The sequence below is a fragment of the Chenopodium quinoa genome, unplaced genomic scaffold (assembly GCF_001683475.1).
Source record: "Chenopodium quinoa cultivar QQ74 unplaced genomic scaffold, ASM168347v1, whole genome shotgun sequence".
Lineage (NCBI taxonomy): Eukaryota > Viridiplantae > Streptophyta > Magnoliopsida > Caryophyllales > Amaranthaceae > Chenopodium > Chenopodium quinoa.
In genome coordinates, this window is record NW_018745170.1 from 3,307,985 (window position 1) to 3,334,621 (window position 26,637).

General features: G+C 35.8%; 2 protein-coding genes across 2 annotated transcripts; both read left to right on the forward strand.

Moving 5' to 3' along the window:
• Positions 1 to 7,740: 7,740 nt before the first annotated feature.
• LOC110710418 lies at positions 7,741 to 8,394 on the forward strand. The gene has a single exon (XM_021888711.1). The coding sequence runs from the start codon at positions 7,741 to 7,743 to the stop codon at positions 8,392 to 8,394; it is 654 nt and encodes a 217-aa protein (XP_021744403.1).
• A 6,119-nt stretch (positions 8,395 to 14,513) lies between these two features.
• LOC110710419 lies at positions 14,514 to 15,185 on the forward strand. Its single transcript, XM_021888712.1, has one exon. The coding sequence runs from the start codon at positions 14,514 to 14,516 to the stop codon at positions 15,183 to 15,185; it is 672 nt and encodes a 223-aa protein (XP_021744404.1).
• Positions 15,186 to 26,637: the final 11,452 nt, after the last annotated feature.

Genomic DNA, 26,637 nt, shown 5'->3' on the forward strand with positions numbered 1-26,637 from the left:
TAATTTTTTCCCTTTTTCTTTTTTCATTGAACCGATTGTTTTTGGGTTTTTCTTTCTTTCTTTTATTTTTTTTTACTTTTTTTTTATTTTTATTTATTTTTACAAATTTTGTGTTTTTGAATTTACTTCAAATTTTGTTCGATAAAGACTTGATTAGTTCCTTTAAACTCCTCTTACACATCTCAACATTACATGGTACATCTCCCATGCTTTCTCAAGTAGAACCATAGTCTCTTGATGACAAACCATATATGGTTCATTGATGACTGGATTGGGGTCTCAACATGTTTGCAATTTCGGCGTTATAAATCAACTTTTGATTCGCAACGTCAGACCATTTTTGCTCATTACATTGCATTGTCTCACAGCTTCTTCACTCATCAAAATATTTGTTAAGTCGATAGAAAGTAAGTTGCACAAGGGTGGTGATTAGTAAATTAAACTACGAGCCCCTTTTAAAACATTACGGAGTAATAAAATACTCCATTATCGTGGTGATTCCATATCATTTCCCCTCATCATTGCATAGAGCCCCACTTTTTTAGAGGTATTGAATCCCATCGTTTCCTAGCTCGTTGACTGACGGTTCCAATGGTATCCATACACTCATTGAACTTGCAAGTTTAGTTTTGTAAAGCAGCTTTGTGTATTGCAGATTTTAAGTGCTTATCATGGAACTTATTTTGGAGTAAAATTAATAAATAATAATAAAAAAAAAATTTAAAAAAAATAAAAAAAAACTGAACCAAAACGGTTCAGAGGAAAAGAAAAAAAATAAAGAAATGAAAGTCATCCCATTCCAAGTCAATAAATTAGGCTAATTAGCTAGTTTTGGAATTAAAATTTATAAATAGCTGTTTTGGTAAATACTTTTGTTTTTTTTTTTTTAAGGGTGGTAAATACTTTTGTTAAATTAGCTATTTTGGTAAAAGATCCAAATTCGATTTGCACGATGTTGACTCTTGTTTCTAGGGATGCATGGAAAAAGTGGGTAGGTGTAAAGAAAAAGTGAATAAATAAAGTACTGGGGTAAAAAAAAAAAAAAAAAAAAAAAAAAAAAAAAAAAAAAAAGTGGGTAAATGTAAAAAATGAATAAAATGAGATAAATTAAAAAGGTATGAATAGTGGGTGTGGAGGGCTAATTAATTGAGTCAATCTTTTTACAAAAGCTCCAAATGAAAAGTGAGTCAAACTTTCGAAAGCAAAAGATTTATGCTTTGTATGTTGTTGCATTTAATACTCCGTGCATTATTAGCACATGTTCAATCCAGTTTATACTTAGGGGATTACTCATAATTTTGGATTTATCTCAATTTTCAACATATAATTAAATATCTCTTTCGTTTCATAAAAAAATTATAAGATTTTATTTAAAAAGTACTCACATCTTTAATCAAATGTTGCAATTTTTTAAAGCTGTACATAAATCAAATAGTGGTTTCATGTAACTTAAAACGGAGGTAGTAAATCATTTTTTTTATTTTACGGGAGATAGTAAATCGTCATAGAATTGTGTAAGATATAGATAGTACCGAAGTTCAAAATCTAGGATTTTTTAAAGGTAAGGTAAATTACGCTGAACGGACCTTAACTCTCACGATTATTATTTTTTTGTTTACGTATTAATAAGCCAAGGGATTTGAATTGAGAAAAAAGGGTAAGATCATAGGATATCACAGTTAAAAGGATTCGACCTTAAAACCTCAAAATTAAAAGGTACTTACATAATACTTCCTCCGTTTTTTTTTTAAGTTGACACCATTTGACTTTTACACTATTTATAAACTACACTTTGACTAGCTTTTGGGATTAATAACTACGATAAAACATAGTTAAGTGGGATCTTGTTTGAATTGTCTCAATGTATATTTTATTAATATCCACTTTTTATAATTTTACAATGTCGAGAATTAGAGATATTAATCGTTAAAATAGTGCGTTGACAAGCGTGATAATAGAAAGATGTCAACTAATAAAAACGGAGGTAGTATATCTCAAACTAACTACCGTATACGGAGTACCAAGCAAGGGGGATATGATTTTTGTTAGAATCCAACTAAATAGACTAATATTTAAAATCTAGTAAGTATAAATCAATTTATTAATATTAGGCAGACTGATAGATTTGTTTTCTTCTTAAAATTCGCCCAAATTAAAGACCGAATTTTCGAAAACTAGCTTAACAAAAGCTAAGGTAAATTTAGCCTATTTAGGCTATTTAGCTGATGTTCACTTTTTTGATTGAGATCAAGAAGCACGATTATTTGCATCTCAAAAGGATTTCACAAAATCTTGCCAAACAATACTTCTTGTTTTTTATTTTTAGTTGACTGTTGACTAATTATAATACAAATTTACACGAGAGAAATACACTGAGGAAGTGAAACCACAAAATACCAAAATTTACTACCGGCAATTTACATATTTGCTTTTATATCTTGGCCCAAAATGGCACTAATCCTTCATCCCTTAATTCCAAAATTAAAGGGAAATGTATAATCTATGGAGTCTTAAGATGAGGACAATATGTTTAAAAAGGCCCTGATTTCATCCATTCTGCACTGGATGATGAAATTTTCCCTCGAATTTCCGTTGCAGGTTGGTGATAAAAAGTTAATTGCTGTTAAACTACAAACTTTTCATAGTAGTTTTGAGAGCATGGCAATAATGCATGCAAGATAAAGAATATGTCCAAAGGTTTTTGTGTTGAATTTCTGAAATTGTGAGTCAAATGAGAACTTATGGTGGTGTCATCACCTATGAAACTATTGTGAGTAAGCTTTTGAGAAATCTTCACTAAGTAAAATGCTATAAGCATGTCATTAGCGTAATTTTAGAGTCTAACTACTTATCAACATATACGTTTGATGCCAGGGGCGGAGCCATGATTTTTAAGCTGTGGGGCCGACGGTTGAATCAATATATAAATATATAGCTTATTTTTTTGATTTTCTTTCTAAATCGTAGTTCATGATTTTTCATATAAAAACATCAATAATAGATTACATGTTAAGATTATTGGCAATCTATTATTCTATGTATAAAGATGATGTAAAATCCACTTGTTGATATCAACCACTCTAAAAATTTAGAGTTTTTTATTTCATGATTATATCTATCATATCATATATAGAAAAAAAGTGATCTATAGACAAATTAGTACTGAACAATTAGTCATAAGTGTATAATTTTTGTAAAATAAAGCCGGTAAACGATTGAATACAAGTAGAAGATTGGAGAAATGAAATGAAAAAAAAAATGCGGAGTACTAAACAGGATTGAATATTGGATAGGGCTAATTATTAATATTATGGGTCGTGGGATTGGGCTGCAGGTCCAATTATTAATATTATGGGCTGTGGGATAGGGCTACAGGTCCAATTATTAATATTATGGTTGAAAATGTTTAAGGGAAAGCCTTTCAATTTAAGGGGCACATGTCAGTTATTAGTATGTTAGTTGGTTTTAGATGTTTGTGCTATGTTGTTATGGTTGTTAGAGCAATGACGATGGTGAGGAAAAAAAATGCTCATGGGCATTTTGATGGGCAAAAAATTAGCTCATGGATTACAATGATGGGCTAATGAAGAAATGCCCATAAGCATTTGATAAAATGCCCAAGAGTTGGGCAAATTTGCAAGTGAACAGTGTTCTGGTGGACCCCAGAATTTGCTGCGAGAATAAAAAAAAATTTGGTGGGCAATAAATCAAAACACACCGTTTCATCAATCTTGGAAGAAGAACGCTACTCAAAACGCAGCGTTTTGAGCTGGCAATTTTGGAAAAAAAAAAAATAAAGAAACTGACTGACGCGCGTCAGTCAGTGAACCAATCTGGGAGCGCCACGTGGCATGTGCAGGGTCTTGGCCAATAAGAAAAATATAGCTGTTGCAACGGTTATATTTTTTGTAATTCAATTTCTGTAAAAAATATTTATTAAAAAAAAAAATTTACCAACGGTCATAAAATATTTTTTTTCTATAAATAGACATGTATTTTGGTATAATTTCAAAAATTCCATAAATCCTCCATATTCTTTATTTAAGTAATATTCCGGAATTTTAAAAGAAGATTTTTGTTGTATTTCACTGATATTCAGGTAAATATGATTTTTTTTTTTATAAATTCAGTTATTTATTAAAATTAGTATATATGTGATTTTTTTTTTTTGCAAATAAAAAAATGTAGTTCATGTAATGTAGTTGCAATTATATATATAATTGAATTTAGAAAGTTGTTGATATTTTGTTTGTAAAAAAATAACGATAAAAACGACACAAATAAAAAAAAATAAGTTACACAAATTTAGACTTGTTTTTATTTATTTGGAGTAATATTGTTAAAATATAAATGAAATTAATAAATAAAGAAGTGTTGTGTAGGAGAGAGAAAGTAATGGTGGGGTATTGAAAAAGTAAGAGAGAGAGAGTGGTGGGCAAGCATTTTTTTGCTCACCATTGGGAGAGAAATTATGAAAAAAATTTGCCCATGGACAAAACTGATTTGTTGAGAGAGAAAGTGGGTAGAGAGATAGTGGGCAAGTATTTTTTTTGCTCACCATTGGAAGTGGTCTTAGTGAAGAGATTATTAGGCATTTATTTTGATTTGTGATCTTGATAATATCTTCCTATTTTATGGCTTTAATTTGTTATTTTACACTTCAAGAATTATGTAATATAATGTATTGCTTATACAATAATTTTTTTTTTTTAAGAATATACAATGATTAGATGATCAATAAAAGTAATTTTATTGTTTAATTCAATTTTGTATCTTATGTTTATCAATTCTAATATGGTATCAGAGTTTCTGGTTAGATCATGGGAAAAGAAAAAAAAAATATAAAGAAAAAAAATAGAAAAGAAAAAAATTATAATACACTGAAATTATGTATGTGTTAGAATTTGTTACTTTAATCGAGTAAACATTGGTTTGACATTGTTTTTGTTTTGTATTTTTGAAATATTGAGACTATTTGTTGATTATGTGTTGATTGTATACCATAAAGTTTAAATTATTTCAAAAAAAAATATTAGTAATATTACATTCAACTGTAATTAAGAAACGCATATTGCCAAAACAAGAGGCTATAATCAAGACTTAGAGGTGATCAAGGGCGGGTCTTAACATCACATCTTGTGCTCAAAACTGAAAAAGTATCGGGCTTGTCGGGCCAAAGCGGGCTTTCAGTCTTTTTTTTTTCCAGCCAAATTTGGATTTTTAATTGAAAAATGCGCTTTTAGGCTTGTCCAGACCCGCTTTATTTTTCAGGTCAGATCATAGTTGATCACCTCTAGATCAAGTATATTAATCTAAATAGGTGTTAAGATAATCACGTAAATTATGTGAATCACATATGGATTAAATATAATAATATTTGATTGATAATTTTTTTTTTCTTGTCTTATGAACTAGAATAAATTATGTTCTTAATTGTTTTATTTATCTTATTTTATGATAATGATGCTAACTTGGGTTAAACTTGCAAAATCTTTTTGTCAAATATTAAGGGGCATATTGGTTATTTTAGAGGGACACCATCACCTCCTCATTTACTTAGATAATATATAAAATTATATTTATAGTCAAACTATGTTGCATTTGTCATATGTGACATGCACTGATGCACACTTCTTCACATGGATCAAATTAAAGTGTAACATCACATTAAGACACGCCATCGTTACCTTGTGTTAACAACTGAGGATTTCTTGGTCTCAACTAAGTTGAGTCCACAAGGACTCAACTAAGTTTAAGAAAAAAAAAAAGGAAATTGGCAAAACAGAACAAAAACAAAAAACAGTAAAAAGAAAGTGGGGACCTATTTGTTAGTAAGCACCATCCTTTTCTTCCCCAAATTTTCATTGGCTTTGAGCAATCTGCCAGAAAATTTCATGACGGAGAAAAATTTCCCAAATTTTTCCTTCCCAAATTTTCGACCAAAAATTAATGGAATTTTTACCCTATTACTAAAGACGCCCCACAAGAACGGTCCAAGTTGTAAATTGAAGCTGCCGAAGGAAAAAGCCCCAGAAGCCACAATTTAATCCTTGAAAATTGATCGAGCTACATGTACTCAGAAAATCGAAGAAATTTAGGAGCAGATCTGTACTTGGCTTAGGTAGCCGAAATGGAATTTGGTAATTGGGTAAACAAACAAAGTGAGATAATTGAGGTTAGTAGTTATTTGTACACGGTTTATACCGTAATTGTTCAGAAATTCGTTTAAATTCGTTAATTATGTAGTCCCAAAATGAAAAATAAGGGTGAATTTTTAATTATGTAGTCAGAAAAAAGAAAAATAAGCTTGATTTTGTATGAACGGTTGTTTGTTATTTATATGTTGTAATCTATTGGAATTTGGAATAGGCAATTGGAATTAGTAATAGGAAATTGGGACTTCATTTGTAATGATTGGGGGAAAATGTAACAGATTCCAATTTATAAGGACTTCCAATTTATGTGGTTTGATTTGTGATATATTAAATGCCATACATGTTTCCAATTTATATATCCAATTAAATGAAGATTCTCCAATATTTTTCTTGAGTGCAGTACTTGTTGTGATGTTCCTGTTTTGTTGATAATGTATTGTTGATGTTCTTGTATTATGATGGCTTTAGTAAGAGAAGAGTTGATTTTTATAATTTTCTGTTTTGGGTTGTTTTGGGTAGTAGAATGATTGTGATAACCAGGTCATGGAAGAAAAGGGAGACACATTAGTTTGTTGTAGCTCAGATAGTTTAAACAGTGATAAAAGTTCACAAAGTGATAATGAATTGAACAATGACGATGTATGGGAGGGTATTGACTTGAACAAGGAGCCCTCCTGCTGAATGTACTAGTACTGGTGTTGATAATTTAGAGTGTTGGAGAGCGCTCGCACTTTTGAATCGCGCTCGCGCCAGTTAGGCGCAACCCGCGATAAAACCGCGCATAAACCGCGATGAGTTTCTGGAAATTCTGGAAAAGTTTGGAGGCGCGCCCGCGCCTTCGGTTGGCGCGCCCGCGCCATGGCATGGCGCGACCCGCGCTTAAATCGCGCTAACTTTCTGGAAATTCGAAGATTTTAGGCAAAGAAGGAGGCGCGCCCGCGCTGCTGTGGTGGCGCGCCCGCGCTTCTTGCCGTTTTGCGGTTTTATACGACGGTTGATTCTATTTATATTTAGAATGTTGTTTTCGAAAATAAGATACAGAACTTTTCTCTGTTATTCTCCCTAAGTAATTCTCCATTTTTCTCTCAAAAATCTTGCAAACTTTTGTGAGAAATCTTCTTGATTTTAGTCTTCTTTGTGAATTATTCATCATCAATTTGTTTCTTAGTGCAAAGAACAATTGGGCTGACTTTTGTATCTCAAAGAGTATTTCCGGATCAAACCCAAGCACCATTGTGGGGGAAATTAAACTCTTTAGGAATGTATTCATACGCCTAAGTCAGTGTATCAAGGATTGAGACTCAAGTGGTCACCGATTTCTCATGTTCATGTTGGTTGTTAAAGCTTGGAGTAGAGGCAAGTAAAATATCTTTCACAACTAGTGTTTTCATTGTGTTTTTCTGTATTACTTTGATAAATTGGTGTTTGGTTGTAATACATTGAATTGTATTTGGATTTTTGTATAATTCATTATCAATTATACATAGTTAGGTTTTGTTCCCACAATTGTTAAAGTAGTTCTTGTTCTAGAATTAATTGAAAACCTAACAATCTAAAGACTTTAAATTCTTAGAAGTAATCAAGCATGTCTAGTGTGAAAGAATTGACCACAAACTTTGTCAAACTCAAGAAGTTTGACGGTGTGGAGTTTCGGAGATGGAAGAAGAAGATGTACTTTATTCTTACATCTTTGAAAGTATCTTATGTTATTAGTACTCCAAGACCTAGTGAACATGAGAAAGAATCCTTGGAAAATGTTCGGGAAATGTCAAAATGGGACAACGATGACTTTATTTGTCGTGGTCATATTTTGAATGGTATGGAAGATGATCTTTTTGATGTGTATCAAAATGTGGAGTCGGCTAAGGAGCTTTGGGAGTCCTTAGAAGGCAAATATATGGCTGAAGATGCTTCAAGTAAGAAGTTTTTAGTAAGTAATTTTAATAACTTTAAGTTTGTTGATGGTCGGTCCATAATGGACCAATTTCATGAATTACAACGAATCTATGGGAACTTGAAACAACATGGTATTTCTATGGATGAATTGTTTGTATTTTCAAGTATAATTGACAAGTTGCCTGCTAGTTGGAAAAGTGTTAAGCATGAGCTTAAACACAAGAAAGAGGACATGTCTTTGTCCGAATTGGCCACCCATCTTCAAGTTGAAGAAGGGATAAGAGCCATGGAAAGTGCTAAGGATGGAAATCCTAGCTCATCTACCATTAATTTGGTAGAGTAAGGAAAACCTAGTGCTTCCACTAGTGGAAAGAGGAAGAATAATACCTATTTCAAGAAAAAGTCCAAGAAACAAGCAAACAATACCAAGTTTGCTTGTTGGGAATGCGGTAAAGTTGGTCACCGCAAGAAGGACTGATTTTCTTACAATAAAAGGATGGAGAAAGCCAAGGAGGGCCATGCTAATACTAGCAAGGAACAACCCACCAAAGGTAATCCAATTCATGAGGTTGAATTTAATTCCAGTTTGGATTTAAATACAACGGATCCTAACATTTTTATGGTGCAGGATAATGACTCATGGTGGATTGATTCGGGGGCTTCAAGGCATGTATGCAAGATGAGGCATTGGTTCAAAACCTTTCACAAGGTTGGTGATAGAGAAGATCTCTTTATGGGGAACAATTCAACCATCAAGGTCCTTGGTAGAGGACAAGTAGAACTAATGTTTAGTTCAAGGAATGCAATCATTCTTAGGGATGTGTTGTATGCTCCGGATATTAGTAGGAATCTTGTATCGGAACCTTCCCTGAATAGTCTTGGCTATAAACTAGTGTTTGAAGCTAATAGGTGTATTATTACTAGAGGAACAAATTTCATAGGTCGTTGTTATTTATGTAATGGATTATTTAAGCTTTCTTTGAAAGACATGTATGGATTTGATGATGTTTGTTTGAATGTTGATGCAAGTGATAATCATGTTGATTTAAGTTTATTTGACTTGTGGCATTCAAGATTAGGACATGTGAATTATAATAAAATGCTTTTCATGTCCAAACAAGAATTGATTCCATGTTGTGATATTTCTCCTAATAAGTGTTCTACTTGCATGTTGAACAAGATCACTAGAACTCCATTTAAGAGAGTTGAGAGAAGTTCTAACATTTTAGAACTAATCCATAGTGACTTGTGTGATTTTCATAGTACGCCTTCTTTGGGGAACAAAAGATACATGGTCACTTTTATAGATGATTATTCTAGGTTTTGCTACGTGTATCTTTTGAATTCCAAAGATGAAGCTTTAACCAAGTTTGATATTTATAAAAGGGAAGTAGAATTGCAAGTAGATTCATTTATTAAGAGAGTTAGAACTGATAAGGGAGGGGAATACTATGATCCAAGTTATTTCCAATCTTTGGGTATAATTCATGAGACTACAGCTGGTTATGCACCACAATCAAATGGTGTAGCTGAAAGGAAAAACAGAACCCTAGAAGAAATGGTAAATTCCATGTTATCTTACTCAGGTTTGAGTGAAGGGTTCTGGGGTGAAGCAATGTTGACAGCATGTCACATTCTTAACCGAGTTCCCACAAAGGGAAAAGAATCTACTCCTTATGAACTTTGGTACAAGAGAAAGCCAAACTTGAAATATCTCAAGGTTTGGGGTTGTAGGGCAGTCGTAAGGGTGCCCGGCAACAAGAAACGAAAGCTCGGTGAAAGGGGCTTGGATTGCATATTTATAGGGTATGCTGAGCATAGCAAAAACTATAGGTTCTATGTAATAGAACAAAATGACTATATATCTGTTCATTCAGTTATAGAGTCAAGAGATGCAATTTTTGATGAAAACCGATTTTCATCAATGAGTAGACCGAAAGATCTACAAATTAGTGCCAATGATAGGGAGATAGTAGAGTTGAATGATCAACTTGAAACTCATGAAAGTGCATTCGATAATGAGAATGTTGAAACTCCTCAATTGAGGAGAAGTACTAGAGAAAGGAAAATTAGGAATCCTCTAGATGACTTCATAATTTATTTGGTTGAAGGATCTAGAGATACCCTAAGTTCTACTACTCCATATTGTTTCAATGTGGATAGTGACCCAAAGACTTATAGTGAAGCAATATCTTCCCAAGATAGTGCATTTTGGAAAGAGGCTATAAATGATGAGATAGATTCCATCATGGGAAATAACACTTGGGTCTTAGAGGATTTACCTTCCGGTTGCAAACCTCTTGGTTGCAAATGGATTTTCAATAGGAAAAGGAGACCGGATGGCTCCATAGTGAAATTTAAAGCCAGATTGGTTATCCAAGGCTTTAGGCAAAAGCATGGTGTTGATTATTTTGACACTTATGCACCGGTTGCAAGAATAACCTCAATTAGGTTATTTATTGCAATGGCTTCGGTATAAAATCTAGTAATCCATCAAATGGATGTGAAAACGACATTCCTTTATGGAGATCTAGAGGAAGAAGTGTACATGAAACAACCCGAAGGGTTTGTTTTGGAAGGACAAGAAGATAAGGTGTGTAAATTGGTTAAGTCCTTGTATGGACTTAAACAAGCACCAAAACAGTGGCATCGAAAATTTGATGACACAATTTTGTCTTTTGGATTCAAGGTGAATCAAGCTGATAAGTGTATATATAGCAAATTTGATGACAAAGGTCATGGTGTCATCATTTGTCTATATGTTGATGATATGCTTATCTTTGGTACAAGTCTACAACAAGTAGAATTGACCAAGGAATTCTTATCCTCATCTTTTCAGATGAAGGATTTGGGGGAGGCGGATGTCATTTTAGGCATCAAGATAATTCGGGACAATGGAAGACTTATTCTAAGTCAATCTCACTATGTTGAGAAAATGATCAAACGGTTCAATATGTTTGATAAGTGTCCTGTGAACACCCCCATGGAACCAAATGTCAAATTGGTTAAGAATTCGGGGAGAACTATTTCCCAATTGGAATATTCAAGGATAATTGGATCCTTGATGTATGCCATGACTAGTACAAGACCGGATATTGCATTGGCTGTGGGAAAACTAAGTAGATTTACTAGTAACCCGGGTGCACAGCATTGGTTTGCAATAAGGAGGGTCTTGAGGTACCTTAAGGGTACGTTAGACTATGGTCTATCTTATAGTGGATTTCCTTCGGTTTTAGAAGGATATTCGGATGCAAGTTGGATCACTTACAAAGAAGATGATTCTTCTGTAAGTGGTTGGGTATTTATGTTTGGAGGAGGTGCTATATCTTGGTCTTCTAAGAAACAGACTTGCATAGACGACTCCACTATGGCAGCAGAGTTTATAGCTCTTGCTTCAGCTAGTAAGGAAGCTGAGTGGTTGAGGAATCTCATGATAGAGTTGCCTTTATTGTCAAAGCCAGTGCCACCGGTGGCAATCCATTGTGATTCCAATTCGGCGTTGATAAAGTCTTATAGTCAAGTGTACAATGGTAAGTCTCGGCATATTTCACTAAGGCATATCCTAGTGAAAGAGCTTATCAATGATGGGGTCATAAGTCTTGACTATGTTCCAACAAAGTTGAATTTGACGGATTGCTTTACAAAGGCAATGCCAAGACATTCCATCATATTTGCTATGAATGGAATGGGTTTATGTCCAAAAACACAAACTTGTGAAACCCAATCTAACGCTTGAAGAAACATCAAGTCTTAGATTCAATGTGGTTGAATCGCATTTTTGATGTTTATTAGCAATGTTTAATGACCCATATTGCTATGGTACTTGTGATGTATGAGGTAGCGTCAATTTAAAGTTCTCAAAGGTTTAGAGTTGAGAAGCTCTAAATGTAAGTGTCTTGTCACAAGGGCACAATTACGTATATGAGAACCTACCTATATAAGTTCGAAGTTTAGCCGCTTCAAGAAGTCTAAAAGGACATATAGACTTCGATGAACTTATGAAAGATACGAACACATGGCTGCTTAAAAGTGTCAAGTGATGAATGATTCGATTTATCTTATGTGTACTTCACCTTCGAATGGTTGGATATATCCGTGCGATTCAATCCATATGGAAATCATGGGATATGATCATCGTTAAGTGTGTTGTACTAGGTGTTAATTCAATTCGAAGGGACATTAACATTGATGCATAAGATGTGGCTAAAAGATAGAATTGGAGAATGTATAAAGAAGACACTCTAAATGGGGGAGGATTGTTGATAATTTAGAGTGTCGGAGGAGCGCTCGCGGTTCTGAATCGCGCTCGCGCCAGTTAGGCGCTACCCGCGATAAAACCGCGCATAAACCGCGATGAGTTTCTGGAAATTCTGGAAAAGTTTGGAGGCGCGCCCGCGCCATGGCATGGCGCGACCCGCGCTTAAATCGCGCTAACTTTCTGGAAATTCGAAGATTTTAGGCAAAGAAGGAGGCGCGCCCGCGCGGGCAGGTGGCGCGCCCGCGCTGCTGTAATGGCGCGCCCGCGCCTCTTCGCACGCGCCCGCGCTTCTTGCCGTTTTGCGGTTTTATACGACGGTTGATTCTATTTATATTTAGAATGTTGTTTTCGAAAAATAAGATACAAAACTTTTCTCTGTTATTCTCCCTAAGTAATTCTCCATTTTTATCTCAAAAATCTTGCAAACTTTTGTGAGAAATCTTCTTGATTTTAGTCTTCTTTGTGAATTATTCATCATCAATTTGTTTCTTAGTGCAAAGAACAATTGGGCTGACTTTTGTATCTCAAAGAGTATTTCTGGATCAAACCCAAGCACCATTGTGGGGGAAATTAAACTCTTTAGGAATGTATTCATACGCCTAAGTCAGTGTATCAAGGATTGAGACTCAAGTGGTCACCGATTTCTCATGTTCATGTTGGTTGTTAAAGCTTGGAGTAGAGGCAAGTAAAATATCTTTCACAACTAGTGTTTTCATTGTGTTTTTCTGTATTACTTTGATAAATTGGTGTTTGGTTGTAATACATTGAATTGTATTTGGATTTTTGTATAATTCATTATCAATTATACATAGTTAGGTTTTGTTCCCACAATTGTTAAAGTAGTTCTTGTTCTAGAATTAATTGAAAACCTAACAACTGGGGGGGGGGGGGTATCAACTTGAATGATAATTGTAGTGTGGATTCACATAGTGCAGGCTCGGAGAGGGGCTCAGACAGTAGATCATTAGAGGCTACTTCAGTACCTCATTTAGAAATAAGAATGGTGTTTGGAACTTGGGATGACAGGAATAAGTATTATTGTAGTTATGAGAAGCAAGAAGGATTTAGTGTTGTGTGTATTGGTGGTGGGAAGCCAGTCTAAAAAAAATGCGGGGAAGTCAAATTCATTTTGCACTTATGTTTGGAAGTACGAGTGCTATGGTAAGACAACATACAGGAGGAGGGTGAATTGGAAGAGGGTTGTGTTTTATGATGAACCAATTATGAAGAGGAAGACTAAAAAATGCAATTGTCCAGTTATTGTTGGATAATTTAGAGTGTTGTAGTGGAGAGATCGCTCCACTTGTTAGCGCGCTTGTGAAAGACAAGTGCGGACCGCTTCAAAAGCGCGATAAAATCCCGCTGAGTTTCTGGAAAATCTGTAAAGTTTAAGAGGCGTGCCCGCGCCATGGTTTGGCGCGACTTGCGCCTAAACTGCGACAAAATCGCGTCAGGTTTCTGGAAAAGTTGGAATTTTGGAAAAACGAGGAGGAGCGCCCGCGCGAGCAAGTGGCACGCCCGCGCGCAGGGGTGGCGCACCCGCGCCCCATGGTGGCGCGCCTGCGCTGCTGTGGTGGCGCGCCCGCGCCTCCTCGCTCGTCTTCGGTTTTTGCGGTTATTTCCTTTATATCGTTTTCGATGTTTTGTTTTTTTGAGAGACATAACATAATATTCCTCTCTGAAAAACTCTCTCTTCTCTCTACAATTTTATTGAAGAATCTTGCAAACTCTTCTTTAATTTCTCCATCATTAAGTTTATTGATTGAGAATTTATTCATCTTATCACACATCTTTGTGCTTAGAGTGTGGTGTTGACTATTGTATCTCAAAGTGAGTTTCCGGTTTCAACCCATGCACCGTGGTGGGGGAAATTATCACTTTAGGAAAGTGTATACACGCCTTAGTCAAGTATCCGGTATAGAAGACTCACGTAGTCATTGTTTTTCTCATGTTCTTGGTGGATACCGGCTTGGAGAGAGGCAAGTAAAGAACCTTTTACATTAGTGTTAATTTGTTGTAATTTCTGAATTATATTGTTAATTTAGTGCTTGGTTTGTGATAATACTTTAAGTATTTGGTGTTGTGTATTTTAATTGAATTTTATACACATTCTAGGGTTTGTCCACCATTGTTATTTGATTCTATTTGTGTAGAATCATAGTAGTTAAACCCTAACAATCTAAAGTGATAACTGTTTGAACAACATGTCTAGTGTGAAAGAACTTACCACAAACTTTGTCAAACTCAAGAAGTTTGACGGTGTGGAATTTCGACGATGGAAGAAAAAGATGTATTTTCTTCTTACATCGTTGAAGGTTACCTATGTGATTAGCACTCCTAAACCGGTAGAACATGAGAATGAAACAATGGAGGATGTGCGTGAGAAATCTAAGTGGGATAATGATGACTTTATATGTCGGGGACATATTCTCAATGGGATGGAGGATGATTTGTTCGATGTGTATCAACATGTCGAGTCTGCTAAGGAGCTATGGGAATCGTTAGAAAGCAAGTATATGGCGGAGGATGCTTCTAGCAAGAAATTCCTAGTAAGTAATTTTAATGACTTTAAGTTTGTTGAAGGTAGATCGATTATGGACCAATTTCATGAGATACAACGTATTTATAGTAACTTGAAACAACATGGTATCAATGTTGATGAATTGTTTGTTGTTTCGAGTATTATTGATAAGTTGCCCAATAGTTGGAAAGATGTTAAGCATGACTTAAAACACAAAAAAGAGGACATATCTTTGTCCAATTTGGCTACCCATCTTCAAATTGAAGAGGGGATAAGGGCCATGGAGAAGGCTAAGGATGGAAATCCTAGCTCTTCCACCATTAATGTGGGGGAGGAAGGCAAATCTAGTGCTTAAACTAGTGGTAAGAGGAAGAAGTTTAATTCCTCTAAGGGAAATTCCAAGAAACAAAAGGACAACAACAAGAATGCTTGTTGGGAATGCGGTAAGACTGGACACCGCAAGAAGGACTGCTACATTTTCAAGAAGAAAATGGAGAAATCCAAGGATGGTCAAGCTTCTAAGAGCAAGGACCAACCCACCAAAGGTAATTTATTACATGAGGTTGAATTTAATTCCGGTATGGATTTAAATGCAACGGATCCTAACATTTTTATGGTGCAGGATGATGACTCTTGGTGGATGGATTCGGGGGCTTCAAGGCATGTATGCAAAGTGAAGCATTGGTTCAAAACCTTTCACAAGGTTGGTGATGGAGAAGAGCTCTTTATGGGAAACAACTCTACCATCATGGTCCAAGGAAGAGGACAAGTTGAGATGATGTTTAGTTCGGGCAATAGTATCATCCTTAGGGATGTATTATATGCTCCTAGTATTTCTAGAAATCTTGTATCAGGCCCAACCCTGAATAGACTTGGATTTAGACTAGTTTTTGAAGCAGATAGATGTATTATAACTAAGGGTAGCACTTTTGTTGGACGTTGTTATTTGTCTCATGGATTGTTTAAACTCTCATTAAGAGAGAGGTTTGTATTGTTGGATGATGTTTGTTTTAATGTTGGTAATGACAATAGTATGAATTTGTTTTCTTTATGGCATTCTAGATTAGGTCATGTGAATTACAATAAGTTGTCTTTTATGTCTAAATAAGAACTTATTCCTCCATGTGATATTGCTCTTGATAAATGTACTACTTGCATGCTTAATAAGATCACTAGAACTCCTTTCAAGAAAGTTGAAAGATGTTCTAAGATCTTAGAATTGGTTCATAGTGATTTGTGTGACTTTTATAGTACACCTTCTTTGGGAAATAAAAGATACATAGTTACGTTTATTGATGATTTTTCAAGATTTTTCTATGTGTATCTTTTATATTCCAAAGATGAAGCCTTGGTTAAATTTGATATTTATAAGAAAGATGTTGAATGCAAGTAGAGTCTTTTATTAAGAAATTGAGAACGGATAAGGGAGGAGAGTACTATGATCCTGCTTATTTCCAATCTTTGGGTATTATTCATGAGACTACAACTGGTTATGCGCCACAATCAAATGGTGTAGCTGAAAGGAAGAACTGAACTCTTCAAGAAATGGTTAATTCCATGCTATCTTACTCAGGTTTGAGTGAGGGATTTTGGGGTGAAGCTATGTTGACGGCTTGTCACATACTTAACCGTGTTCCCACTAAGGGAAAGGATTCCACTCCTTATGAACTTTGGTACAAAAGGAAACCAAACTTGAAGTATCTCAAGGTTTGGGGTTGTAGGGCAGTCGTAAGAGTGCCCGGCAACAAAAAAAGAAAGCTCGGTGAAAGGGGCTTGGAATGCATTTTTATAGGTTATGCTAAGCATAGCAAAACCTATAGGTTCTATGTGATAGAACAAAGTGACTAAATTTCGAAACATTCGATTATTGAGTCACGTGATGCAATTTTTGATGAAAATCGGTTTTCATCAATGAGTAGACCAAAGGATCTACAAGTTAGTACCAAAGGAAAGGAAATTGTTGATTATGATGATCAACATATTTCTCATGAAGGTTCATCTAATAATGAGGATGAGACTCCTCATGTTAGAAGAAGTAAAAGACAAAGGAAAATTAGGAATCCTCTAGATGACTTCATAATTTATTTGGTTGAAGGATCTAGGGATGTCCTTAGTTCCACTACTCCATATTGTTTTAATGTGGATAGTGACCCAAAAACTTATAGCGAGGCCATATCTTCCCAAGATAGTGCATTTTGGAAAGAAGCTATAAATGATGAGATGGATTCCATCATGGGAAATGACACTTGGGTCTTAGAGGATTTACCTCCCGGTTGCAAACCTCTTGGTTGCAAGTGGATTTTCACTAGGAAAAGGAGACCGGATGGCTCCATAGTGAAATTTAAAGCCAGATTGGTTATCCAAGGCTTTAGGCAAAAGCATGGTGTTGATTATTTTGACACCTATGCACCGGTTGCTAGAATCACCTCAATAAGGTTGTTAATTGCAATGGCTTCGGTCTACAATCTAGTGATTCATCAAATGGATGTCAAAACGGCATTCCTTTATGGAGATCTAGAGGAAGAAGTGTATATGAAACAACCCGAAGGGTTTGTTTTGGAAGGACAAGAAAAGAAGGTGTGTAAATTAGTTAAGTCATTGTATGGACTTAAACAAGCACCAAAGCAGTGGCATCGAAAGTTTGATGACACAATTTTGTCCTTTGGATTCAAGGTGAATCAAGCTGATAAGTGTATTTATAGAAAATTTGATGACAAAGGTCATGGTGTCATCATTTGTCTATATGTTGATAATATGATTATTTTTGGTACAAGTCTACAACAAGTAGAATTGACCAAGGAATTCTTATCCTCGTCTTTTCAGATGAAGGATTTGGGGGAGGCGGATGTCATTTTAGGCATCAAGATAATTAGGGACAATGGAAGGCTTATGTTAAGCCAATCTCATTACATTGAGAAAATGATCAAACGGTTCAATATGTTTGATAAGTGTCCCGTGAATACCCCCATGCAACCTAATGTAAAATTGGTTAAGAATTCGGGGAAAACAGTTTCCCAATCGGAGTATTCAAGGATAATTGGATCCTTGATGTATGCCATGACAAGTACAAGACCAGATATTGCATTGGCTGTGGGAAAACTAAGTAGATTTACTAGTAACCCGGGTGCACAACATTGGCTTGCAGTTCGGAGGTTCTTGCGGTACCTTAAAGGTACATTGGACTATGGTTTGTCTTATAGTGGATTTCCTTCGGTTTTAGAAGGATATTCGGATGCAAGTTGGATCACTTACAAAGAGGATGACTCTTTTGTAAGTGGTTGGGTGTTTTTGTTTGGGGGAGGTGCCATTTCATGGTCTTCCAAGAAACAAACTTGCATTGCCGATTCCACTATGGCAGCGGAGTTTATAGCTCTTGCCTCAGCTAGTAAGGAAGCTGAGTGGTTGAGAAATCTCATGTTAGAGCTGCCTTTATTGCCTAAGCCAATCTCACCGGTGGCTATTCATTGTGATTCGAATTCGGCTTTAATAAAGGCTTATAGTCAAGTGTATAATGGTAAGTCTCGGCATATTTCACTAAGGCATAGCCTAGTGAAAGACCTTATCAATGATGGGGTCATAAGTCTTGACTATGTTCCTACGAAAATGAATTTGGCGGATTTCTTTACTAAAGCAATGCCAAGACATTCCATCATATTTGCTTTGACTGGAATGGGTTTATGTCCTATAGCACAAAGTTGTGAAACCCAATCTAACGCTTGAAAAAACATCAAGTCTTAGATTCAATGTGGTTGAATTACAACTTTGTTGTTTGTTAGCAATATTTGATGACCCATATTGCTATGTTACTTGTGACAGTAAGGTAGCGTCAATTCAAAGTTCTCAAAGATTTAGAGTTGAGAAGCTCTAAATGAAAGTGTCTTGTCACAAGGACACGTTTACGTATATGAGAACCTACCTATATAAGTTCGAATTTTAGCCGCTTCAAGAAGTCTAGTTGGACATATAGACTTTGATGAACTTATGAAAGATACGGACACATGGCTGTATAAAAGTGTCAAGTGATGTTAAATTCGAGTTATCTTGTGTGTATTTCATCTTCGAATGATTAGAGATATCCGTGTGATTCAATCCATATGGAAATCATGGGATATGATCATCGTTAAGTGTGTTATACTGAGTGTCAATTCAATCCGTGGGACATTGACATTGATGCATGAGATGAAGCTTATTTGATGGAAGTAGAGAAAGGATTTAAGGGAACACTCTAAATGGGGGAGGATTGTTGGATAATTTAGAGTGTTGTAGTGGAGAGATCGCTCCACTTGTTAGCGCGCTTGTGAAAGACAAGCGCGGACCGCTCCAAAAGCGCGACAAAATCGCGCTGAGTTTCTGGAAAATCTGTAAAGTTTAGGAGGCGCGCCCGCGCCATGGTTTGGCGTGACCCGCGCCTAAACCGCGACAAAATCGCGTCAGGCTTCTGGAAAAGTTGGAATTTTGGAAGAACGAGGAGGAGCGCCCGCGCGAGCAAGTGGCGCGTCCGCGCCCCATGGTGGCGCGCCCGCGCCTCCTCGCTCGCGCCCACGCCTCCTGGCTCGTCTTCGGTTTTAGCGGTTATTTCCTTTATATCGTTTTCGATGTTTTGTTTTTTTGAGAGACATAACATAATATTCCTCTCTGAAAAACTCTCTCTTCTCTCTACAATTTTATTGAAGAATCTTGCAAACTCTTCTTTAATTTCTCCATCATTAAGTTTATTGATTGAGAATTTATTCATCTTATCACACATCTTTGTGATTAGAGTGTGGTGTTGACTATTGTATCTCAAAGTGAGTTTCCGGTTTCAACCCAAGCACCGTGGTGGGGGAAATTATCACTTTAGGAAAGTGTATACACGCCTTAGTCAAGTATCCGGTATAGAAGACTCACGTGGTCATTGTTTTTCTCATGTTCTTGGTGGATATCGGCTTGGAGAGAGGCAAGTAAAGAACCTTTTACATTAGTGTTAATTTGTTGTAATTTCTGAATTATATTGTTAATTTAGTGCTTGGTTTGTGATAATACTTTAAGTATTTGGTGTTGTGTATTTTAATTGAATTTTATACACATTCTAGGGTTTGTCCACCATTGTTATTTGATTCTATTTGTGTAGAATCATAGTAGTTAAACCCTAACAGTTATGATGTATGGTCAAGGTAATGATGAAGATGGTTGGTAGATCAAGAAGGCTATTAATGAGCACAATCATAAAATGAGTCCTGAGTTGTCAAGACACATAGCTATATATGTATAGAAAGGAAAATATTACAAAGCATTTGGAGCATAGGATTGAAAATGACCATGGATCCGGCGCTCGGTAGGGAAAAAGGGAAGACAAAGAAATGGTGTTGAGAATATGGGATTCGCAAAAAAAGATATTCACAATTTGATGAATAGAAAGAGGAGGTTGAAGTTTAAAAATTGTGATGCCTCGGCTATGTTGGAGTACTTTGATAGAATGACTGCAGATAATCAAAACTTTTTTCACAAGCACCGGCTTGATGAAAAGGGGAGAGTGAAAGACATCATGTGGGTTGATGCTCGGAGTAGGGAGGCGTATTTATATTTTGGGGATGTTGTTTGTGTTGATTCGACGTACCTGACAAACCTATATGAACTACCCTTTTTGAACTTTGTAGGGGTGAATCACCATGGTCAGACAATCCTACTTAGGTGTGCTTTGGTTTCACATGAGAATGCTGAGATATTTGAGTGGTTATTCAAGACTTGGGTGTCTTGCATGAGAGGTAAGACCCCGGCAGCTATCATGACAGAGCGGGATGCGGCGATGAGGAAGGCTGACAGGCTAAAGTCGTATCACCTAATCAAAAGTAATTCCTAAGTCCTCTAACTAAAGTAGATAGGGAAGTAGGGTCGAATCCACAGGGAAACAATGTTCTTTTACTCCTAATTAATTATTATAATCTAAATTATAGAGTAACCAACTTGTAATGTGTGGATTATACTAATAATTAAACTAAGCAAATTAATCAAGGGAATAATCAATAATAAAAGGTCTAGGGTATAGGTTCACCAATAAATAATACTCCAGGGTAAAACATAACAATCAATCATCAATACATAAATCAATCAGATTATAAAGGGCTTTCGCTACGTATTATAATCACAGAATTAATTTACCGGTATTAAATCGCATCTCTCGAATCTTGACTTAACCATTTATAGATTAACATGCCTATTGAAACTAAGCCTAAACATTAATTCCCATCTCTCGAATCTCGAATCAATATTGCAAAACTCATACAATTAAACCAGGCCTAATTTAATTGCATAGCATTAAATCAATCGATAGGAAATAAATCAATCATTAATAATCAACAATAATAAATTACCCCTTCATATTATTCATGGATCCCCACAAACCCTATAATTAAACTACTCGTGCATAATTAAATATAAATTAACCAAAACAATTAAAGAAAACATGATTATAAATAATATGCAATTAAATTAAATGATAATAAAGCCTAATAGAAACAATAATAGTAATAATAATAAAGCAAACATGAAAACAATAAATTAAACAAAAGTATTCTAATACTAAAGCAACAAACATCCAACTAAACTAATGGAAACAATAGACTAATAATACCTCCTCCCGCGTAAAACTAGCAAACTAAAATCAAGAAAAATAAAAATCCCTCCCTCAACTAATTCCTAAAAGTCTACATTTATAGGCCCAGTAGCCGCTAACTAGGGAGTCCTATTGCCTCCCTAATTCCACTCAAACTAAAGTATTCTAAATCAATCCAAAAGCTGACAAAGTTTATCCTAAAAGCTAATACAACAATTGCTGCCACCATTATCTAAGGATTTGGATAGCCCAAAACAATAAAGCCCAAATAGCTAGGCACAGGCGCTGATATCCGCTCGGACTGGGCCACGCCTCGCCCGATCGGGCCCAGTTGCTTGGAGTAAACTCGCGGCCTAGCTCTTGAGCGCGGACGTGAATGGGCCTCTAACTTTGGCCCAATTCTTCTTCCTTGGTTGGTATGTGTTAGTAACTTGGAATCTTGAACCTCCTCACGTATAAAGCCCGTAATCACCGAACTAAATTTCTTTAACTCGGTCTTAGGCTTTATATATACGGTCATAAAATACGGTCCGACTTTAATATCTTCGTAGTGGTCTAATAAGCTCGGAAATTGTCATAAATCTGCAAATTCCTACAAAATAAAACCAACTCTACAAAAACACTAAAAAACGTATATTAGTAATAAAAATAGCTCCGCATAGCTCAAATAAGCATAAATATGACCGTGGGACGGAGAATAAAAATATATATAAAATAGATTCATCAAAGGCAATAAGAGCTATTTTTTCCAATGCCTCAAACACGCCATCGGTGGTGTATGTGGCATATAATGAAGAAGTTTGGGAAGAAACTTGGTGCACTTTCTAACTATCAGGATGTCAAAGAAGAGTGGCATCATGTTATCTACAACAGAATTACCCCGAAGGAGTTTGTTGATTCCTGGTGGAAAGTTGTGAAAAAGTTCAAGCTAGAAGAGTTTGAGTGCTATGAGTGGCTAGAAGGTCAGTTTTTTTATTTCTTGTAATTACATTAATAGTTTGAATATGTTCTATAATTATTTTTTAAATACTAATTACTGGCCACAGTAAAAGTATGAATGTGAATGTCCATCTTGTGTTCACTTGGTTCTGTTAAGTTACCTATATTAGTGTTAATGCGCATCACACTTTTGCTTATTAGTTATTGTAGGGTATATAATTTGGTCTAAAACACTAAGATGAGGAGGTTCTTGTAGTGGACATGCTGCCATGCCATATTGAGTATGATATTCCATTTAGGATTGAAAATGAAGAACTGATGCTCTGAATAGCTGTGGTGTATTGTAGTTAGGACAGATGTATTTTCGGCAGGAATGCAGACAACTCAAAGAGTTGAGAGCATAAATAGCTTTTTTGATGGGTATATTGACAAGCGCACTCGGATATATGAGTTTGCTCTTAATTACTGTAAGGCGATGGAAAGCCGTGCAAACGATGAGAAGGAAGCGGATGCGAACTCAGCGCGTTATGTGAGGCCTCTATTACCAAAATTTGTGTTGGAATATAAATTTCAAAAACTATAAACAGATGAGAAGTTTGTTGAAATACAAAATTAGTGCAACCGTGTGGCATATGTGACCCCTCTGGGGTCAAAGAAGTTGGTGTCACATAATGAGGAAGAGCATGTCTTTTCAGACCGTGTATGGATATATTGCAAGAAAAAGATGAGAGAAATTCCCCTCAAAGGTAAGCTAAAGGAGTATACAGTTTTGTATAACAAAGAGAGAAATGAGGCGTACTGTGATTGTCGCCACTTTGAATGTCATAGGATTGTTTTTAGACGCGTAATAAAGGTTTTAGACATGAATGACGTTAGTGAGGTCCCTCCCATGTACATCTTGATAGGTGGAGAAAGGATATTAGTAGGAAACACACCCTTATCAAAGTTGCTTATCATGATGCGTCCAAAACAAAAGAAATGATGAGATAAGTTGATGTTAGCTCTTGAACCTGCTGTTATGCGTGCTTCATCATCGGATGAAGCTGTTGAAGTCCTGATGGATTTGATTCAGTTAATGAGCATTAAGGTCGATGAACTACGTGAGTTGGAAGAAGGGTCGGGCCAGGGTTCTGGCGGGGATGAAAGGCTTGGTGGTGATCTGGCGTTAGTGAAACATGGTATGCCTCTAATTCCAAAAACTCCTAGCTCAGTTAACAAAGGTAGTCTTACACAACCAGAAGACACACCCAAATCCATCTCTAATTCAACATGTGTGAAAGATCCAAAACCTCGGGGTAGTAATAAGAAGGGAAGACCTAAAGGAACTCGATTCGTATCCCTGGCAGAAAAAGGCGCTTCGAAGAAACAAGCCTAGGTTGCCAAGACAAGTTGTAAGAAGAAACAGGCTACGGGGCATGACAATGATCTAGATTATGATATTGGGACTGTGCAACATCCCTCAAGCTACGAAATCCAAGTAAGTGTAGCGTGTTATGTGTCTGTTGTGTGTTTAATGTATATTTCCATCGGTATTTTTAACAAAAACTGAATTTTTGCAGGTTGGTTTGCCTAATATGTTGGCTACTCAACAAAAGCCGACATGTAATTTGGGGGGGGGGGAAGAGGGGGGGATATGTTAATCTTCCAACAGCATGGGCACAATCAGGTATTTGTAGTGTAATTAGGTGATTAATTTCAGCTGCGTATTTTCTGTTGAGCAGTGACTTAGGTATTAAGTACAATTATAAGTTGGCAATTATAGGTCCACCAGGGCTATTATGCTGTACCAAGCAATGGGAGTGGCCCTTCAGCGTTTAATGGAAGGTTATTAGCTGGTGGGATTCACATGAGTCCGCACAGTGAGGTAGTTACGTATTTCACCAACATTGCATACCATGGTCAACTTCATTTTGGTGAACGCGGCCATGTATTTAACAATGGGTTTGCGACCAACCCGTCCATACATCATTTGCAACAGGATTCCAATTATTCAATAATCAACTGATTACAAACAAAATCAGGTTGCTGTACCATAGTTGTACTCGGTGCAGGCAGCAATTTTAACAATTACCAATTTGGTCTTGGATGATATTTCATTTAGATACCATTTTGGCACACATGCCGTGACGCGACATTTTTCTAGGGTTTCTCCGCGGTGCCTTTTCACTTCTAGGGTTCCGTGCTTCACCCCTCACATTTTCTCTATAAATACGGACCTAATTTCTCCAGTTTCGGGGCACCAAATATCAAACTCTTTCTCCCTGCACCAAAAATCATTATCTTCTGCCTTTAGCCTAAATACTAGCCACCCTATTCTCTCATAATACTTCCTCTAAGCACTCCAAGGAGTCCATACTTGACCCGAAATTCTATACTTAAACCAAGGCGTGAAAGGTAGAATTAACTGAGGGTTTGGACCAAATCAACTCTACTTTTCATTTAATTTAATTCAATTTGATTTACTATTTATTGAAGTTACTAACAGTTTATTCATGATGTAGCAATCCAAGGAAACGCGGAACGTGAGTAGTTAATTCACTTAATTACTCTTTTTATTATTCTTGTTGCTAGTATCATGATTAGGTTTATCATTATTTGATTTGGCTAATGTTATTATGGTTAAATTGCTTCCAATGTTGATATTGATTCTATCATATTTATTGATCACTATATTGCATGTTTAAAGGGAATATGTAATTGAATATCACGCCTAATAAGATAATTTGGACGACCGATTTTAGGTTCCTTTTTAATCTTGTTGTTTAATCGAAGTGCTCACGATATTTTAGAATTATATATTGCATTAATATTAAACCAATTTAGCTTAATGTTAGTTTGGAGCAAATTGAATCTTTGTTTGCATGCCTTTGAGATCGCAGGAATCCCTTTTCACAATAAGAATCGAGTAGAGGCCAATACGGGCGAATGTGACTCCATGACTCACTTCGTATCATCATCCACGATCCGATCCTCCTTTCGTGGTTCTGAACCATATGGAGTTAGTAATCTCATGGATTATGAATGGTGTGTAACCTTCATGGGTCAATCGTTGTTGCCTACCGTTGTCCCTTAATTGTGGTTGCATTTAAATGATCTGTAAACGGTTTACAAGTTCCTTAAAAACTTGTTGGCAGCTCCCTACTTTGCTTTGTCCCTAATCGTATGTCAATTCCCACTTCCTATGAGTGCCAAGCATATTCACAACATGCTAACGTAGGCGCGCTTCGAATGACGCCTACACCACCGGGCTTCTAACCTGCACCTTTTACATTATAGATGGGTTTGTGTTTTTACGCACTTGATTATGCGCGCGACAGTCCGCACGCATTACGTTCTCATTTAATTAATGGTGCTAATTAAGGGTAAATTCTATATATTCATGTCTCATGATTTATTTTAACTCCTTACTTTAAACATGGTTAGTCATTGTTAAAATTTTATTAATAATCACACAATTGAATTTTGATTCATCATTTGAAGTTGAAGGAGTACATGCCCTTTGGTTAGGGTATTATCACTAAAAACATATATGTTAATCAGTTGGAATATAAATTAATAACATAATACTAAAACAAACACCAGGAATGACACGTGTCACTTTCTGGTGCTGTCATTTCCCTCCAAAAACACTTTCTAATAAAATAGAATAAAAATAAAAAATATTCATACTTGATTTTCTTTCTCCGTAGTGTATATATCCTTTTTCATTGACGATATTTATAGACAATAAATATACATATAATAGCAAGTATAGATTCTTAGTATTAATATAAATATTATTTGCTAAAATGATATTATAATAATATATTTCAGTCAAAATTTTTCTACTCAATTTTTAGCAGAAATATCTTAACTTAATTTTTTTTACAAAGTAACATTAATATTATATTAATTATATTGATAGGTGTCTTACAAAAATAATTATTATCCAATTAGGTTACAGTGCGTCTTGTGTGCAGCCAGCCGCACCGTGTGGCCGATTGTAAAAGAACAAAGTAACCCCTAAAACACTGACCGAGTAACCCCTTTAGCACTGATTGAGTAACCCTTATAATAACACTGACGAAGTAATCCCTATAACTCTAAGGAAGTAACCCCTGAACACTGACCGGGTAACCCCTATAACATTCACGAAGTAACCCCTTTAATGGCTGGCCACACGATGTGGCTAGCCACATATAAAAATTTGTGATTAGGTTAATAATAAATTGAGTTTTAGTAAATAACCGTGCATGACACGGGTCTTAGACTAGTTATATCTAAAAGAAATCATACA